Source organism: Schistocerca serialis, chromosome 2 (genome assembly GCF_023864345.2).
Source record: "Schistocerca serialis cubense isolate TAMUIC-IGC-003099 chromosome 2, iqSchSeri2.2, whole genome shotgun sequence".
NCBI lineage: Eukaryota > Metazoa > Arthropoda > Insecta > Orthoptera > Acrididae > Schistocerca > Schistocerca serialis.
This window is the reverse complement of record NC_064639.1, coordinates 402,062,233-402,082,360: the sequence shown is the minus strand read 5'-3', so window position 1 is coordinate 402,082,360 and position 20,128 is coordinate 402,062,233. Positions and strand designations below refer to the sequence as shown.

Below are 20,128 nucleotides of genomic sequence, written 5' to 3'. Positions count from 1 at the left end.
AATAGAAAATGTGGACAGCATCAGATATATTGGTGAAACAGTGCAGACGAAATCTATTGGAAAAGAAGTGAACAACAGCAGAAAAGAGATTATGGATGCTGCTTTTCGCAGGGCAGATGTTCAAAACAAGACAAAGACAGTCTCCAGGAAAGCTAACTCAGGCACTATAACACAGTGATTAAAACTCAATGTCCACAAGCAAGTGAATTCCTCAAAATGACAGGTAAAGATGGACTGAGCGAAGCAGTAAAGTTTGAGTGCAAGATCCTTTGAAAAATAATGTACTCGTGGTGTGAACTAAAGAATATCCTACAGAGGCCTGTTTATGAAACTATGGATACTGCTTCCCAACATATATATTCCTTAATTAAATTTGTCATTAAAAATAAACTAAGACAAAACAAATGGCCCACCACAAAGCAATTATCTGAATGGGGCAGAAATTTGTACTTGTGACATACAAGCACGGACAAACAAATCATTAAAATTTCAGAGAAATTGGATGATTTATTCAAGGCAAATGGTTTCAAAAATTGAGCATGTCAATAATGTGTTGGTCCACCTCTGACCTTTATGTGAGCAATTATTCAGCCTGGCAATGATCGACTGAGTTGTTGAATTCCTCCTGAGGAATACCGTGCAAAATTCTGTTCAATTGGTGTGTTAGAATGCCAAAATCTCAAGTTGTTGGAGGACCCAGCCCATCATGCTCCAAATGTACTCAATTGGGAAGAGATCCAGCGATCTTGATGGCCAAGGTAGAGTTTAGCAAGCACAAAGGCAAGCAGCAGAAACTCCTGCCACATAGAGGCGGGCATTCCCTTCCCGAAATGTAAGTCCAGGATGACTTGCCATTAAGGGTACCAAAAAGGGGTGTAGAACATCATAGACAGACCATTGCGATGAAAGGGTGCCATGGATGGCAATCAGAGGGGTCCTGATATGAAAAGAAATGGCACCTCAGACCATCATTTCTGGTTGTTGGGCCATATGGCGGGTGAGAGTCAGGTTGGTATCCACCACTGTCTGGGGCATCTCCAGACATCTTTGCTTGTCACTGGGGCTCAATTCAAAACGAGACTCACTGCTGAAGACAATTCTACTCCCGTCAACAAGATTCCAAGCTGAATATATGTCTGGAGATGCCCCAATCAGTGGTGGTATATCAAACTCACTGTTGCCCACAATATGGCCTGTATGGCGGTCGACAGGTCTGGGGTGCCATTTCATTTCATAGCATCCACAGAACGCTTACAGCACAGTGCTACCCTGATGATATTCTAAGCCCAGTTTCGATGCCCTTCATGGCAAGCCATCCTAAGCTTACATTCAGTCAGAGAATGCAGACAGCAAACAGCAAGGACAAACAAATCATTGGCCAGCAAGTCACTGAATCTTCCCCCAACTTATACTGCTCCTCTGCATACAGTGAGAGTTTCTATTGCTTGTCTTGATACTTACCAAACCCTACCTAGGCCAGCAAGGTTACTGGATCTCTCCCCAATTGAGAAAGTTTGGAGCATTGTGGGCAAGGCCCTCCAAACCAGGTCGGGATTTTGATTATCAAATTCACCATTTGAATAGAATTTAGCTCAATACCTCCAAGAGGAAATCCAATGACTAATACTAAGCTGAATAACTGCTCGCATAAAGCCCATGGATGGACCAACCATTATTGATTTGTTCAATTTGTGAAGCTCTCTCTCTCTTGAATAAACCATTCAATTGTTGTGAAATTGTAATAATTTGTATGTCCATACATGTACTTCACATATACCAACTTCCATCCCTTTCGGATAATTCTTCCTTGGTGTGGCATTTTTGTGTGTTAGACCGTGTATTTATTTTTCAAACCAACAACTCAGTTGATGGAACCAATACTGGAATTAAGAATAATCTTCACAAAGATTTAAAGTCCTTACTTTGGTCCATAAAGGTGTCCATTATTCAGGAACGTGAATTTTTAATAGTTTGCCAGAAGCAAAAAAAAGTTTAATTACTATTATAGATCAGTTTAAGAGGAGCCTAAAGGCATTATTGGTGGTTAGTTACTAGTACTCCACTGATTAATGTCTTAGTAGAAGCAACTAACCTGTATACATTACTAATAGTATGAAATAATGCAAGTATTAGTACAATGTGACTACCATAAAATTCAGTGCAGTAATACAATGACTGTAAATAAATGTTGTAAAATGATTTTTCTACCTGATACATGGCTACAACGGCCTAAGACTTACCATATATAGCTCAGTGTATTTAAGATTTGCATGTTTTGTCACCAATTATTTATCATCTTTTAAATGGAAGTATATTTAAGGTTTGAGTTTTAAGACTTTAAGGTTTGGCAATCCAGTGCAAGCTGCTGGAGAAGGTGGCCGTGTGAGTGTGAGTTTTCACTGTTTAAGTATATCTAAGATTTTTTGACGTATTCCACATCCACAAGGATCATTTCCCTTGGGATCTGTGGAATCCTCAACATTTTAGATTTTGCTAAAATTTGGAATAGTTATAGTGGGTGCTGAGACTAAGGAAAATAACAAATATAATTTTTTTTATCTCTAACTGCTTCTGAAATACAACTATGCAAAGTTTCCAAAATCTGACAAAAAATGCATGAACAATTTTTTTTTTAAAATAAAAATTGAAGTTTTGGTTTGTTTTTCTTCCAAAAAGTACATAATTTAATATTTTCAAAATATTGTCATAAATACTTAGTACGATTGTAAGTCGCATGTCAAAAAATAAATATGGAATGATGATGGGTTCAATGTAAAAAAAAAATTATTCTTAACTTCTTTTCACTAACATCTCAGTTTAGACCAAACCTACCTTCAACAAATAGGAATGTAATTAAAATAGGCAGAAAGTAACAAGACAACTATCAGAAATATAAAAATATCACCATCTTAAAATAAAACCAACCACCATATTCTGTAATTAAATTAGGTTGATTGCTTACTTTGATTTTATACAATTTATACCAATTACCTATTAATTGGTAAAACAAATATACTGAACATGGGACCTGTAACTACAAATTTAAATAAGGTATGGAAAAAATTTAAGAGCTGATAACAGTTCTCGTCCATGATGCTTGGATCAGAACTATTTAAAATAAATAAATAAATAAAAAATACATATATGATGCTTGTTTTTGAGTAATAGGAACTTATATATAGCTAAATGTAGCACAATAGGTACTAACGATAATTTTTAGACAACTATCTGCAAAATATAAATTAAAACTAACCCAAGGAAAAATTAAGTTTTGAGTTGAAAGCAATTTCCCAAATAATTCTTGGATTTTTACATATTGCAATTGGGTTTGGCTTACATCACTTTCAACAACAGTTTATGTTCTCCCAATTGGAGTAAACAGATTTACTTTTGTGAGAATGTGCACAACTGACACCCACAGAACATCCACATGGGTAGGAAAGGAGAATGACGTGGCTGGTCCACATGGATGAAGAAATTTTCATTTCATCAAGTTCATTTTTTTTTAATGTAATGTACCCAAGCCACAAGTTTTTGTCATACACAGTGGTGACGTAGCCTGACACGTCTTCTTGTAACATCAATTTTCTGCGTTAGTTTGATTATCCACACTTCTTCCAGCCGGCTTTTTAAGAACATTTCTGAAGCAGCATAATAATCTTGAGTGGAACAGGTAAAATCTGTTTTTGCAATGTTATCTATGGTCCACTCAAACAGCTCTCCTAGGGTTTGGATCTGGTTGTGGTATGGCCATTGCAAACTTGCACAAGCTGCCAGTCTCGTAACGGAACTCACTACTCCTTCAAAGGCCCTTTTCCATGGGCTATGGTTGGAAAGTGCCACTTGACTTTTATGTTGAAGTCTTCATCATGAAAGCACAGGTTCAGAAAGTTTGTCTTATTTTTGTATTGAGCAGCAGAAATAAAAACAGTAAAAGGTCAATCCATATGAAGTGGTCCAGTGATGGTTGCTTGACCATTTTTATATATTTTAGTTTTTTTTTTTAAATGTGATTGCCATATATTTGAGAAGTTCAAAACAGTTATTTAAAATAATTTATCTTGCACCTTTACTGAATTGTGGCCATTTTTATTTATAGGCGCGCGATGATTTTTCATTCTGGAGACATTAGCAAAAACTGGAATATCTCTGCACTGGGTTAAGTTACAACATTGCAATTGACATGATTGTTTTTAGAAAAGTGTCCTCTACACAAAATACCCTAACTTCAAAAGTAACCAGTCAAAATGACCTCCAAATGAACAGCTGATACTGAAAATGCTTTTCCATCTACAAGTAAATTTAAGACTCCAGCTGTTAGTTTACCAACGCCACGCATTGGGACTATAATGCCAAAAGTAGGCCCAGATTCCCCGATAACAATTCTGCGACGTCCAAAACTGGGTGAAGTAGTAGTATCCATGAAGGGAAGTCCAGTGATGTTGAATGCTGCCAGAGAAGACAAACCAACTCTAAACACACCAATGGCCAATGGAACAGTAATGTCCATCCTTCCTCAAAGAGGTCTACGAACTGCTCAGTTGCCCCAGCAAATGGATCCTGAAACTCAAGAAAACCTGAAAGTGATATGGGAAAATCTGAAAGATCTTATTGGACATATAGAAACTACTAAACCTTGATTAGTCATTAAATGTGTTTTAAGAAATAAGATACTGTGTGAAAGAAAGGATACAGTTTAATATTATTGGAATTTTAATATTTTATTTTGTTAACTTGCATATAAAGTGCATTTTGCATGTTTTGCACATTAAACATAATCAGTAACATGCCGAATCAAAGTTGACATCTGACTACAGAACAAATCTATAAATGCTTCACAAGTTTTCTGTACGATTTCCAGATTACAGAGGTCAACTGACACCCACTGGTGCAAAGGAATTCTCAATTAAATTTTCATCACGAATATCTCGTAAAATTTTACATATTATGGTATCTCCTGGGAAATAGTCGCCATTTCCCAACTGATGATGGGTTACAAAGCACTTTTGCAATGCATTGTTTGTAACTGTTTAAGATGGCATTTGTTATTTTATTTAGTTTGGCATTTTTACCATTTATTTTATGTTTCAGTAATTTGTGCACACATGTAGGAAATGCATGCTACTCTGTCCAGCGAATACACTATGTTTTGGTCTCAACTGAGCAAATTTAGAGAAACCTATTTTTATGTTAGGAAATTTGTCTTTAAAATGTTTGTAAGCTTTTTTAATTTTACACAGAAAAGGTATTTTTGATATTCTTGTTTTACTTCCATTTGGTTTTGTAACCATCACGCAATCTGTAATACCTGGAATTGCCCATCTGACTTCATCGTTTTCATAAAATGAATGCACAGTTTTGACTGTTTCTACTGGTGAACATATCCCTGGTTATCAGTTTGGACCTTCCATAAACTCTTTTTAATAGTTTTTTCTTTCTTTTTTTGATTGCCAGACAATATAATTAGGAGCATTAAATTCACTCATTATCTTCCTGATACTCCTCGGGTAAACTTTTAGGAACCATTGAGTGTTTTTTCCCCCCTACTTGAACAGTTAAAAAAAATTAGTTTTGAGATTTTAGAGAATAGGTTCATCAGTATCAGTTTCTTTATCTGGCGAAATAGTTTCAGCAGCAACAAAATGTTTGTTTCATCGACAAGGAGATTTTGTTTTGCTTTTGATTTGGCATAGTTCTTAGATGTTATTGTTTTCTTATCAACTGGGGACTCAAGAAGTTTTTAAAGTGATGTGTTAAGTTGCTGAGAATTCTTCAGGGTTGTGTGGCTGTGGTCCATGGAACTCTTCTATCCCTGAAGATATCAGAGTTCCATGGACCACGGTCATACAACCCAGAAGAATTCTTGGCAGCTGATACATCTGGTCGTATGATGTGTTAAGTGTTTGAACAAATACTGAAGTTACAGAGTTAAGTCTAGGTCTTTGTCCGGGATGATTATCACTAATGAAGAAGAATCTTCAGTATTTTTATCATTGATTGGCTCTGTATTTTTCAACTTGGTTATGTATTTCCTACATGTATCACAAATCATGTAGCCATTAGGTATTTGTGGAAATAACTCAGGCTTCCACACTGTGACATTTCTCTGTTTTCCTCCGTCTCTAATAAAATGATTTCATGTCCTCAATGGATTAAAGCTCTTACAGAACTGCGATTTTCACTACGTTTCATACTGATATAAAAAAACACTGAAATACACTCCTTCAATTTATAGTTTTACTTGCAAATGAACTACGAAAAAATACCAGTGTCCACTAAAATATATTAAATAAAAAATTTTTCAAATTAGGGGTAATAACTGCTTAACACTAATACATGGCGCACTATAATGGCTTATGGAACACCAATGTAAAAAGTTTAATTATCCATCTTGGATTATTGGATTATCCCCTCAGCAAAGGCCCTACTCACTGAATGATTGTACACATAGTAAGTGCATGGCTGGACACAGACTGTGCTTTTTTCAATTTGTTCACAGCCTGTGTGCACATAGAGGAACCAACTTCCGCAGCTTGCATGCAGTGGTTCAAGTCTGTGGAAATTGAATGCACATTTTGATCTGCTTGGACCATAACTATTACATCTCTTATACTCTTTTTGTTCAATATTTTTAACCAGTTGATAAGATATTAGTTTCAATGGCATAAAATTAAAGGACACAATCAACTTAATTTACTTACAGAATATCAATGGTAGGCAATGAAAACCATATAGTTCCATTTTGTTAAATTTCATAGGAGAAGCAAAAATGATTTCTTAAAAAGTAATATTAAGTTTACAAATAAAGTTGCTTCATGTGTAACTATATAGTAGAGGCCTAGGTATTTACAGATTAGACAAATCTCTCTTTGACAGCAGAGTTATTGATTTCTGGAATAACAAGGCTTTCACAGACAGACTGAGTAGTTAGATTTTAATTGCGCACCACTGACATGCTGATTGGTTTTGTTTTAAGATGATGACATTTTGATATTTTTAGTCACCTTTCTGTATATCTGAATTAAATTCCTGTTTGTTAAACGTGAGTTTGGTCGAAATGGGACTATCAGTGGAGGGGGGGGGGGGGGGGGGGGGGGGGAGTTAGGAATAATATTTTTAACATCGAGGCCATCACCATCCCATATTTATATTTTGGCATATAATTTACAACAGTACTAAGCATTTATGGAAACCTTTTGAAAATTTTAATTACATACTTTTTGGGAAAAGTTTCATCAAAATTTCAATTAGTAATTTGAAAAATTTTTTACTTTAGAACCCATGTTGTTTTGCTTATCATTGGAAAGAGCATAAAAAATGGTGTAAAATAACACCTTTCCTAGTTCCCAGCTCTCTAGCTCAATTAGCATACCTCCTAGAATGAAGTCCGTTCATGCTTCTTTGGCCAGGTTTCGAAAATTTTACATAGCCGTACTACAAATCGGTTTGAAAATAAAGGAAAAAAATAAATAAATTTGGTATTTTTCTTCGTCTCAGCACCCACTGTCAGTACACCAAATTCAGCAAAATCTGAAACGATGAGGTAGAGTGGGTGTGTTGATTTGACATAGAATAGACCATAATCATATTTGTTTTTCTTTGTAAATATTTACTATATACTCCCGACACGTTCTACATCCTGTGAGATATCTCACTATGCATGTAATGGAACGAAAAGTGCGTCTAATCTTATCATTATAATTTATACTGGCATAATGAATGGCTGATAAAGTCAATGTGGAAACGACTGAAGTGGATTTTTCATGTACTGTACAACAGGTTTCATGTAGGCCTATTCGATAAATAGTCCAAGAAAGTAAACAAGGTCATCAAAAGAACTGGGTGCAATCAAGAAGGCATCAAGTCCACGACACAGGTCAACAACTCTAATGGTTGCAAAAGCAAAACGATCGCTGGTTACAGGAGGGAAGGCTGGCGAAAGAATCCAAAGCCTTTAGGCTGCATAAAGCTACCAAAAATTCTTTTTTTTTTAAGTAGCATAAATTGTGAAACATATCAGCAGAGCCTTTAAATAATAGTCCAGTAATTTGGTGTTGTGTTTCTCGTTAAAATGTACGCCGGTGATAAAAGCAAGTATATTCTCTTATACTGTTATAAACACTAGGAAGAATATAATTTGTTACTCCAACAGTGTTATGACAGGAAGAAAAGGCTGCACTTACCACCACGAAAACTACAGTAGGAAAACCAATACTGTACTTCTCGCAAGTTTTGCGGCATATCTTCCAAATGGCACTCCATCCGTTTCCTTCAATCAATAGCTGCAAGTAACTACCCCAAACAGAACGAATTCTAGGTCCGGGCAAACTTTCTTTATCAATGCATAAAATTGTTTGGTATTCAATAAGACGCTCATTTAAAGTTTTTTCAAAAGTGTACACATCTGAGGCCATCGTCGTTCGTTATTCTCTCCGTTTTTGACGGTAGACTATTGGTAAAAGTCACTCAAATGAATGTGTTTTTATTAAAATCTCTTGGCTTGTATACACAACGTCACAACGTCAAACTTAATAGAAATGCCGCCCTTCTGTTGCCAACGTAATTTCTTAACTTCTGGGTTCTAAGTGTGATATTTTACTTTCATGAAGCGATATTTATTTAATTAAATTTTATTTGTACACAAAAACCTTGAGATTATTCACAACTAAAATAATACACTTAAAGTATATGTTTATTTTCGTATTTTTATAATGAAAACGCCTGTTTCTCACATATTCTCTCTGGTCATAACTGAAACTGAGTATTTAGAGACACGAAGTTGTCTTGCCTGAAGCGTCGTTGTGAGGTTTTTACGACCATTGACATGTTAATAATTTTTGGCAACAATAAATCGGCGAATTTATTATAATGATTTACGTTTGATTGTATATATAGATACTGTTGAAGATGAGCGATTATTTTGAAGACTTTGGTTGGTACTCAAAAAGACAAATGTCCGTTAAAGCACGTAACTTCCGCACAAGGCACTTAATAGACTAATAGAACATGAAAGAGATATTTAGTGTAGTTATTCATTACTTGTTGTGATTTACGTTTTGTTGTATCTCGGCGACAGATAAATTTAAAACCTTTTTCATGTGTTTTGATGCAAAATGAATACGTAGACATCACATATGAATACTAAAACTATGCGGTTACCATTAATGACGCTGCCATTCACCCAATTACATGTACATTGTTGCATTTGCGAATTGAGAAAGTAAAATTTAGACGTATGTATAATCATAGCGTTCCGAAAATACTTCATGCAACAATCCCTCATTTGAATGAAGTAGAAGTAATGTTTTCATTCAAAAGAAGTACATTTTACAGTAAAGTTGTTATTGTGGATACAGTCATTCCTGTATTGAATGGTATTACAATAATGTTTATCTACGTGCATACATTATTAAGATAGCCCTTTCGAATGTATGTGTGAATACTGGATCTTTCTTTCTGCAGCACTGTGTGTGTGCTGTATTGAAACTTCGTGGCAAATTAAAACTTTGCCGAACTGGGACTCCACGCCTAAAGTCTTGCATTTCACGGACAAGGTTGCCTTGTAAGGCTAGGTTCCTGGTTTGAGCCCTGATCCAGCAGAAGTTTTAATCTGCCAGGAAATTTCTTGTGAGCAGTTGGGGCAGAGTATAAGATTGTTTCATTGTAGGAATAAGTAGTTGAGTACAAACATGTAAATGGCCTGCATGTAACCATATGGACTTTGACATTCTTTAGTTGTAAACTCAAACTTTAATGAAGTTGACACATTTCTGATCATAATGTTTATTGTGGACATCTGTGGAACACTGGACTCGCATTCGGGAGGACGACGGTTCAATCCCGCGTCCGGCCATCCTGATTTAGGTTTTCCGTGATTTCCCTAAATCGCTCCAGGGAAATGCCGGGATGGTTCCTTTCAAAGGGCACGGCCGACTTCCTTCCCTGCCCTTCCCTAATCCGATGAGACCGATGACCTCGCTGTCTGGTCTCCTTCCTCAAACCAACCAACCAACCAACCAACATCTGTGGAACATGGAACCAACTAAGAAATGCGATTAAAGTTGAGTTGCTACTCACCACACACAAAGAGAGGGTGTTGGATGGCACACAGGGACATTTAAATGGATGTTATTCAGCTATTGGAGAAAGTCCTTTGGGGAAAAAAAGGCCCCACACACACTCAGACACACACAACTAACACACATGGTCACTGTCACCAGCAGGCAGTGGGTACTCATTCAGTTGTACTAATGGTTTGATGTGTACAACCTGTTGGTAAATAAGCTCATTCAATGCAGTAATGATACCCAATTTTTTAAAATATATTTCCTGCTACTTTCAGTTGCTATTCTGATGGAATTATTCTCTGATGTGGAATCTGCCTTAATGTTACATTTCCTGAAAAAGACCCCATATCTAAAAATTGGGAGTAAATGTAGGAATAGTTTCTTGCTGAAGGCTTGCCGTTACATGCTAATGGAAGGGAAAATCATTCTATAACATTATCTTTGGCAGTATTTTTATGTATTCATTCTGCATCAATTGACAGTTAATATTTATCATTAACGAAACTTTGCGTCTGCTATGCAGTCTACAATGTAGTAACCCATATGTTATTACACCTTTCATTGTGACTACTGTGGTGCGGATCATGCAGTTTACATAATGTTCCATGCGACTGGTCTAGGCCCTCACCTGAAGTCACTGACCACAGTCCAGGGTCCCGATATGTTCGTGTGCTGGCCCCAACCAGCAGTCTCTTAACTGTCAACAGTCTGTACATATCAACAATAGTACCTGTCAGACTGTATGCATTAATATGTCTGTACTAGATATCTTACTGTATGTGCCTCTGTTTATACTCGTGTGTATCTGAAATGTATAATGTCACTCCATGGCCTAATCTGTTATGCTCTCCCTCTGTGATCTAATAAACTGTGGATTTCTCATAACCAAGTTCTCCATTGTGTTCCAAGTCACAACAAATAGACTTATTATTTATATTCAGTGTAACAGAATCACTTCTGTTAATTACTTGTCATCTTAATCAAATGATTAAAGATTCCTGTTAGCTGGTGCATGAATAGCAATTGAATGAAACTGTTGAGGAAGGAATTCACTCCTCTGCTTCTTTACACTTTACTATTAATTTTGATATGTGAAAATTAGATATAGGCACAAATAGTGGTTCGAAGTTAATTGCTACTTTTCTGCCTACAGAAATGTGGCTTATGGTCTGTTCCAGCTTCAGTCCATCTCTTTGTTCTGGTTCTTTCCTTATCTTTACACCTATAATGCAAACTACCTGTCCCAACCTGTTCTTTGCATCCTTTGTGTTATGGTACAAGCACTTTCTCTGTATTTATTTATTTATTGGCACTTTTAGCATTTATTTCTGCCCTAATTCACACCTTATATTATCACTGTGTTCTTGGTTGAAGTGTGGTGTTGGACTCCCCCCCCCCCCACACACACACACACAAAACAGAATGTTGATTGCTGCAACAGGCTGATTTGTAGCGCATCCCAGGTTCTAGGTTGCATTGAAATATGACAATTTTGTTGTGAGATGGGGAAGGTAACGAATGTGGAAGCCAAATAAAGGTTGTGGTAACAAAATGACCACTAGTGCAGCCTAATGTTTACATCAGCATCATATTGAAAAATGCAAGGGGTGGTCCAATAAGTAACTTTTACAGACTTCTCTGTATCTTAGTTTGCAGCATTTAACTCCCTGTCTAAACTTCATTTCCACAGCATCAGTTGTCATTGTACCGTTCAACATGTAACATTTGTTCTTGCTCCAGGAGTCACCAGTGGGTATGCATGTACTGCGTACAGTGATAAACTATATTTCATATTATAAATTGTCTGGTGCAAACTGTTTATTTTATGATCAGAATAACACTGTAATGTTGGGACCAACCAAGTGAGTCGTTAAGATACTGATCTCATATTCAAGAGGATGGAGTTTGTTTTTTCTGGTCTTCTTGCTTTAGGTTTTCCAAAATTGTTTTAGGTAAAGGGGAAATACGGAAGCGTCCGATCCCGCCCGTCTGCTTTGACCCATGACGTCACAAATATAACGTAAACGACCATAAACCACGATTCCAATATGGCACATATAAAGTTGGTACGTACACCATGGGGACGAAAATACATCGAAAAATAAACACTCACACTTTCCAGAAAAAGCCTAATGACACTAACGGGACAAGCGTGGGAAATGGGGTGTTTTTGGGTGGGGGCAAACTAAATATAAACAAATTTAGACACCCACCCCCATACAAAACCACACAAAACGACGAAAAAACCGACATTACAAAACTCCCCAAATACCACTAAACACAATATCATTTGGAATCAGACACTTCCCTTGGCCTGTATAGCTCAACAGCACCTCCCGATCCCATAAATTAGGATCAAACACTTCCCTTGGCCTATATAGCTCAAAAACATCTCCAGATACCAATATCAACGTAAACAGCCACACATTGGGATCGAACACTTCCCTTGACCTGCTCACTATTAATTTTATCCGTCATATCCATTCCTGAACAAAAACAACCGATTAATTTTACTAAAATTACCACACAATGTACAGCGAACAACACTAAATTAACCTTCACACAAAATCGTTAACTCACTGAAACGAATTCCACTACAAACACAGCCGACACTCGAACAGTTCTGGATAATGAGCAAAAGCAAACTGAGCCCATTACACCACACAAACGAAAACCCTGAACATACCACCAGAGAACACAACAGACCACAACACGACGACGTCTTCAAACATGCCATGCTCACAAACCGAACTCCGCACCGCCATGACGTCACACACTACAACACCTTTACGTCACGGGTCAAAGCCGACGCGTGGGATCGGACGCTTCTGTCGACCCAGTAAAGGGCAACGCAGCTCCCTCAGCAAGGACACAGCCAGCCGCTTATCCTTTCATGGAAACCTACTTTTAAATTTTGTGTGTGTGTATATTTTGAGGTGTCGATTTTCATAGTATTAGGGTGACAAATCCTATCTCTGAATCAATAAATAAATAAGATAAAATCTTGCTGCTCTGCAATATACATCATAGAACACCAGGAGAGTATTCATCTGTGCCTTCTTCTTAACTGTTCTAATTACATTCTCACACTAGACCTGAAATCTTTTAATTTTGCAGAGTATATTTCGTCTTCTTTACTTGCTGCTGCACACCCTGCATATATCCATTTTCTAGTAATATTGCTGATGTGTATATTGAAGAGAGTTGGAGACTGGCTGCCTAGACATATCAAATGCCTATTGAAAACTTCTTCTATCTCTATAAAGGCAAGACACATTTCTTTGTGATACTCGTTCATCTGCTTCTGTATTAATACAGTTGTCAAATGTTATTCTGACCTGTCTGAAGCCTTATTGTTCATCAATTGATGAGTAGCTATGGTATGATTCTGCCATTTATTATTGTTGCATGCAGTGTTGTGCAAGCGTATTCCATGGAGATTCTTACATTGCTCTAGTTTTCCTCTTTTATGTATGGGTACTACAGATGACTATGACCGTGTGTGTAATAACACTGCAAACATTCATTCATTAAAAATGCAGTATCCCAAATTGAGAATAACATCTACCATAATGATTATGTCGGCACCACATACTATAGTGTCTGTTATGCTTGCTGCTAACTTTTTGTTTATGTGCTTGCAGCTTGACTGAGGTAAGGGATTGTGTTTGATGGAATGGAATGTGGTATCAAAGAATTGTCGTAAGAATTCAGAGAAGCTGATATTGTAGGGTAGGATCCAGATGGCATAGTTGTAAAGTAGTCATTGAAGTAAAGCATATTGCATGCAGCAGCTTGTTCTGTCACTTAGTGGTCAGCTTTGTCGTGGCCACAATTTGACTATGGTGGCACATTTGGGTGAACAATAGGTTGGAGCCTATGCTCACATGAAAGGTGGTGCAGAAGCTACAGCAGCCGGCCAGAGTGGCTGAACGGTTCTAGGCGCTACAGTCTGGAACCACGTGACCGTTACGGTCGCAGGTTCGAATCCTGCCTCGGGCATGGATGTGTGTGATGTCTTTAGGTTAGTTAGGTTTAAGTAGTTCTAAGTTCTAGGGGATTGATGACCTCAGAAGTTTAGTCCCATAATGCTCAGAGCCAGAAGCTACAGCAGAGATGGCACATGAGATGACTGCTTTCACAGATGGCCTGCTTTTGCTGGGGTAGGAGAATATGGGATAATTCCTGCACCTGGATCTTTCACTGGTATATGATCCACGTGGTAAAGGGTTGGGTTTAGGTTTGGCATGAACTTGAACCAGGATATTTCAAAGATTGGATGGGCAGTAGAATGTCACTTTGGGAGAAGAGGAAGAATTGTGGAAATGATGGCCCATATTTCAGGATACAAAGAGAGATTACCACAAGTATTACAAAATGTTTGGTTATGTTGTTCTAGTATGGGGTGGTATTAGGTAATTATGGAGGGTAAGCTTTCACACTTGTTCCATGGGGATGGTTGGAGAATTAGGGGCATATGTGAATATAGCATGGGAGATTGCTATGGGGAGACGTGGCAACGAAGCGACAGTGCACAATGACTGTGCAGGCACATTCAGTGCCACCTGCTACATGCATCTATGTAGGAGATTGCCCCCATTCAGCTCTGGCTCCACACCCAATTCACTTCATAGTTGAACTGTTTGTCACTGTCTTGCCAAGTGGCTCCGTGAACATGTTACTTCTTTGTTAAGCCTTGTACCTGCAATCGTAGAATTCTAGTGGTGATGATGTGTTTTTATGTTGTGAGTTACAGCATAATTGGCAATGGTAATTTGACATTTTTCATCTTCATTTTGTAACTTACAGAATAATTGGCAATGGTAACTGCACATTTTTCATCTTCATTTCGTAACCATGAATCCTACACCCCAGGCTACCTTACTGGGTGTGTATTTGGAACTTGGACTGCTGCAGTTTCTGCAACAGCAGCTAAAAGGGACAGAAACATCAGAAGGCCTTGTTGCTCATATTGCTCTCCCGGCAGTTTTCTGCAAATCTGCTGCCATTTCCACATATGACAAGTCGGCAGAGGAGTGGGTGGCATACGAGAAATGCATCTTACAGCATTTCGCCGCATTCTAGATAATGGATCCAGCTGTCATCAGATCTGTTTTCCTGTCGTGAATCTCACCTAGTACGTACCAGGTTTTGTGCAAACTGGGCCCTCTCACAGAACCGGTGCACCTCATCTTTGCTGAAAATTATACTCTGTTATTTACGTACTTTCACTATTACTGCTATGTCATTGCATCCTCTGTGATTTTTTTATCAGTGTCATAAACAATCAGACCAATCCTACTGCACACGGGTGGCTGAACTGCAGGGACTAAGTAGGAAATGCCATTTCGTTGCCCCTGTAGGTAAGGAATCATATGCTGTAGTATTGATTTGGGACACAATTATCAGGGGGGCCGTGGATGAAGAATTTTACTAGAAAGCTCTATCATCTGAAGACACTTCTGTGGAGGGCGTTTTAAAATTAGTACAATCCTTATAAGTTTTGCGGGCCGTCAGTTAGTTTCTGGGGGTGAGGTGACGGCCATTGCTTGATACCTGTAAGAGGGATCCAACCTAGCCAAAGTAGCAAATGCGTCAACAATAGGAAACAAACACCGCTGTCCTCCAGCTCAGTCTAGTAAACAAGGAAAGCAGTCTCGACCCTGCCCCCCCCCCCCCCCCACACCACCACCATTGGTTACTCCTGCTGTGTGCAGAATGATTTCAGAAACACGCCGGAGACAACTGCCCTGAAAGGTGGGCACAATGCAAGGCATTGGGAAGGAAGGACATCTCGCATCAGTATGTTGTGCTCAGGATAAATGACACATGCCTCGCTACAAACTGCCTGGAATCCTCAAACCCGGGAGTGCCCCATCAGAAACTTTTCATCACACTCACTTTCTGGAACAAACAAGTTTGGTTATAGGTTGACACAGGTGCATTCCTAAAATCTACAGCTCTCTGCTAGGGGGGGCGTATAACTAGCAAAACTTTCTACTTAAAGGACAAATCATGATTGTGGCATTGTACAAACAGACTGTGCACCACCTCATCTTCCTTGTGGTTCACAACATGGATGTGTAGAATCTTTTTGACCTTCACACTTTTTCAGCTTTCAGGTTATTGTCAAGGACCTGTCCAACTGGTTTTGGAACAAATACTGTTTCAAGAATTGGATGACATCAGTGAGGAGTAGTATGATATCTTCTCTGGAGTTATTGGCAAAGCAAGAAACTTCGTGGCACCTGTCACTTTAAAGAGGTCAGCATGCCCCCAATTCATCTGTACATGACCCATGTCCCTTGCATTGCAGGATTTCATAAAAAAATGAGCTAGACAGGTTGACAGCCTTGGACACCATTGAACCCATGTCTTGAGAGAGTGGGCGATATCATTAGTTACTGAAAAAAAAAAAAAACCCATGGGAAAACTGCACTTGTATGGAGATTTTAAGGTTACAGTCAATGCAGAGATTGACACGTAACCCTTTCCAAAAGCTGATGAACTTTTCTCTGCACTCACAGGATGACAACATTTTCCAAAAATCAGCCTCTCTGAAGCTTGTTACAAATACCTCTGGATGAAGAATCACAGAAAGTCCTCATACTCAACATGCCACATGAGTTGTTTAGGTTCAGATGTTTAGTTTTTGGAGTGGTCACTGCCCCAGCCATTTTTCAAAGATTTCTTGAACAACTAATGGAGAGTGTCCCATGGTGCATAAATTACCTTGATGAAATTGTGGTGACAGGCCACACAAGGCAGAACACACAACAAACTTGCAGCTGCTGTTTGACATCGTCCAGTCTGCAGGCCTGAGATGCAACGTTGAGAAGTCAGGTCTTTTCTTTTTTTTTTTTTCCAATTGTTGGTGGAATACATATGGCACGTTATCTCCCCGCAGTGATATTCAACCCACACAGAAGGTAGTCGAAAACACCATCGCACTTCCTCACCCCAGAAATCTAAGAGAGCACCAATCTTTCTTGGGGAAGATCACATACTACAGCAAATTCATCTGGGGTGTAGTGTTGGTTGCACCCCCTTAAATGATCTGCTGAACAAGGGTGTCCCTGTGGTCTGGTCAAAAGCATGTGAACAGGCTTTCATGGCTTTGAAGCAAGCCGTTGCCATATTTCAATCAGGGAAATGGCTGAAAGCATAGGGAAACTACAGTCATAATTTTTCCCATAGGCCTGCAGCTTTACTGTATGGTTAAATGGTGATGGTGTCTTTTTGGGTAAAATACTCGCAGAGGTAAAATAGTCCTCCCCCATTCAGATCTCCGGGCAGGGACTACTAAAGGGGATGTCAGTATTAGGACAAACAAAACTGGCACTCTATGGATCGGAGCGTGGAATTCCAGATCCCTTAATTGGGCAGGCAGATTAGAGTTTTTAATAAGGGAAATGGATAAGTTAAAGTTAGATATTGTGGAGATTAGTGAAATTCAGTGACAGGAGGAACAGGATTTCTGGTCAGGTGAGTACGGGGTTGTTGTTGTTGTTGTTGTTATAGTCTTCAGTCTTGAGACTGGTGTGATGCAGCTCTCCATGCTACTCCATCCTGTGCAAGCTGCTTCATCTCCCAGTACCTACTGCAGCCTACATCCTTCTGAATCTGCTTAGTGTATTCCTCTCTAGGTCTCCCTCTACAATTTTTACCCTCCACGCTGCCCTCCAATACTAAATTGGTGATCCCTTGATGCCTCAGAACATGTCCTGCCAACTGATCCCTTCTTCCAGTCAAGTTGTGCCACAAACTTCTCTTTTCCCCAATTCTATTCAGTACCTCCTCATTAGTTATGTGATCTACCCATCTAATCTTCAGCATTCTTCTGTAGCACCACATTTTGAAAGCTTCTATTCTCTTCTTGTCCAAAATATTTATCGTCCATGTTTCACTTCCATACATGGCTACACTCCATACAAATATTTTCAGAAACAACTTCCTGACACTTAAATCTATACTCGATGTTAACAAATTTCTCTTTTTCAGAAACGCTTTCCTTGCCATTGCCAGTCTACATTTTATATCATCTCTACTTCGACCATCATCAGTTATTTTGCTCCCCAAATAGCAAAACTCCTTTACTACTTTAAGTCTCTCATTTCCTAATCTAATTCCCTCAGCATCACCCTACTTAATTCGACTACATTCCATTATCCTTGTTTTGCTTTTGTTGATTTTCATCTTATATCCTCCCTTCAAGACACTATCCATTCCATTCAACTGCTCTTCCAAGTCCTTTGCTGTCTCTGACAGAATTACAATGTCATCAGCGAACCTCAAAGTTTTTATTTCTTCTCCATGGGTTTTAATTCCTGCTCCGAATTTTTCTTTTGTTTCCTTTACTGCTTGCTCAATATACAGATTGAACAACATTGGGGAGAGGCTACAACCCTATCTCACTCCCTTGCCAACCACTGCTTCCCTTCCATGCCCCTCGACTCTTATAACTGCCATCTGGTTTCTGTACAAATTGTAAATAGCCTTTCACGTCCTGTATTTTACCCCTGCCACCTTCAGAATTTGAAAGAGAGTATTCCAGTCTACATTGTCATAAGCTTTCTCTAAGTCTACAAATGCTAGAAACGTAGGTTTGCCTTTTCTTAATCTAGCTTCTAAGATAAGTCGTAGAGTCAGTATTGCCTCATGTGTTCCAATATTTCTACGGAATCCAAACTGATCTTCCCCGAGGTCGGCTTCTACCAGTTTCTCCATTCGTCTGTAAAGAATTCGTATTAGTATTTTGCAACCGTGACTTATTAAACTGATAGTTCAGTAATTTTCACATCTGTCAACACCTGCTTTCTTTGGGATTGGAATTATTATATTCTTCTTGAAGTCTGAGGGTATTTAGCCTGTCTCGTGCATTTTGCTCACCAGATGGTAGAGTTTTGTCAGGTCTGGCTCTCCCAAGGCTGTCAGTAGCTCTAATGGAATGTTGTCTACTCCCGGGGCCTTGTTTCGACTTAGGTCATTCAGTGCTCTGTCAAACTCTTCACGCAGTGTCATATCTCCCATTTCATCTTCATCTACATCCTCTTCCACTTCCATAATATTCCCCTGAAGTATCTTGCCCTTGTATAGACACACTATATACTCCTTCCACCTTTCTGCTTTCCCTTCTTTGCTTAGAACTGGGTTTCTATCTGAGCTCTTGATATTCATACAAGTGGTTCTCTTTTCTCCAAAGGTCTTCTTAATTTTCCTGTAGGCAGTATCTATCTTACCCCTAGTGAGATGTGCCTCTGCGTCCTTACATTTGTCCTCTAGCCATCCCTGCTTAACCATTTTGCACTTCCTGCCGATCTCATTTTTGAGACGTTTGTATTCCTTCTTGCCTGCTTCATTTACCGTATTTTTATATTTTCTTCTTTCATCAGTTAAATTCAATATTTCTTCTGCACCCAAGGATTTCTACTAGCCCTCGTCTTTTTACCTACTTGATCCTCTGCTGCCTTCACTACTTCAGCCCTCAAAGCTACCCATTCTTCTTCTTCTACTGTGTTTCTTTCCCCCATTCTTGTCAATTGTTCCCTTATGCTCTCCCTGAAACTCTGTACAACCTCTGTTGTAGTGAGTTTATCCAGGTCCCATGTCCTTAAATTCGCACCTTTTTGCAGTTTCTTCAGTTTTAATCTACAGTTCATAACCAGTAGATTGTGGTCAGAGTCCACATCTGCCCTTGGAAATGTCTTATGATTTATAACCTGGTTCCTAAATCTCTGTCTTACCATTATGTAATCTATCTGAAACCTGTCAGTATCTCCAAGCTTCTTCCATGTATTCAATCTTCTTTTATGATTCTTGAACCAAGTGTTAGCTATGATTAAGTTATGCTCTGTGCAAAATTCTACCAGGCGACTTCCTCTTTCATTTCTTTCCCCCAAACCATATTCACCTACTAGGTTTCCTTCTCTTCCTTTTCCTACTATTGAATTCCAGCCACCCATTACTATTAATTTTATCGCCTCCCTTCATTATCTGAATAATTTCTTTTATCTCATCATACATTTCTTCAATTTCTTCGTCATCTGCAGAGCTAGTTGGCA

General features: G+C 38.6%; 2 protein-coding genes across 7 annotated transcripts in view; one reads left to right on the top strand and one right to left on the bottom strand.

Moving 5' to 3' along the window:
* Positions 1-8,533, bottom strand: part of LOC126457239 (protein nessun dorma-like) — a 179,987-nt gene extending 171,454 nt beyond the window's left edge. Inside the window, exon 1 of the mRNA XM_050093383.1 lies at positions 8,184-8,533. Coding sequence (XP_049949340.1) covers positions 8,184-8,414 — 231 coding nt within the window. The 5' untranslated portion in view covers positions 8,415-8,533. The remainder of the gene's footprint in view (positions 1-8,183) is intronic.
* A 264-nt stretch (positions 8,534-8,797) lies between these two features.
* The window catches only part of LOC126457238 (ADP-ribosylation factor-like protein 2-binding protein), a 106,373-nt gene continuing 95,042 nt past the window's right edge, over positions 8,798-20,128 (top strand). For 3 of the 6 annotated variants that reach the window (XM_050093382.1, XM_050093378.1, XM_050093376.1), the window contains exon 1: positions 9,284-9,374. In XM_050093382.1, coding sequence (XP_049949339.1) covers positions 9,302-9,374 — 73 coding nt within the window. In that variant the 5' untranslated portion in view covers positions 9,284-9,301. Of the gene's footprint in view, positions 8,969-9,053; positions 9,192-9,283; positions 9,375-20,128 lie in introns of those variants that run through there. The other 3 variants (XM_050093379.1, XM_050093377.1, XM_050093381.1) reach the window with 3 other exon arrangements.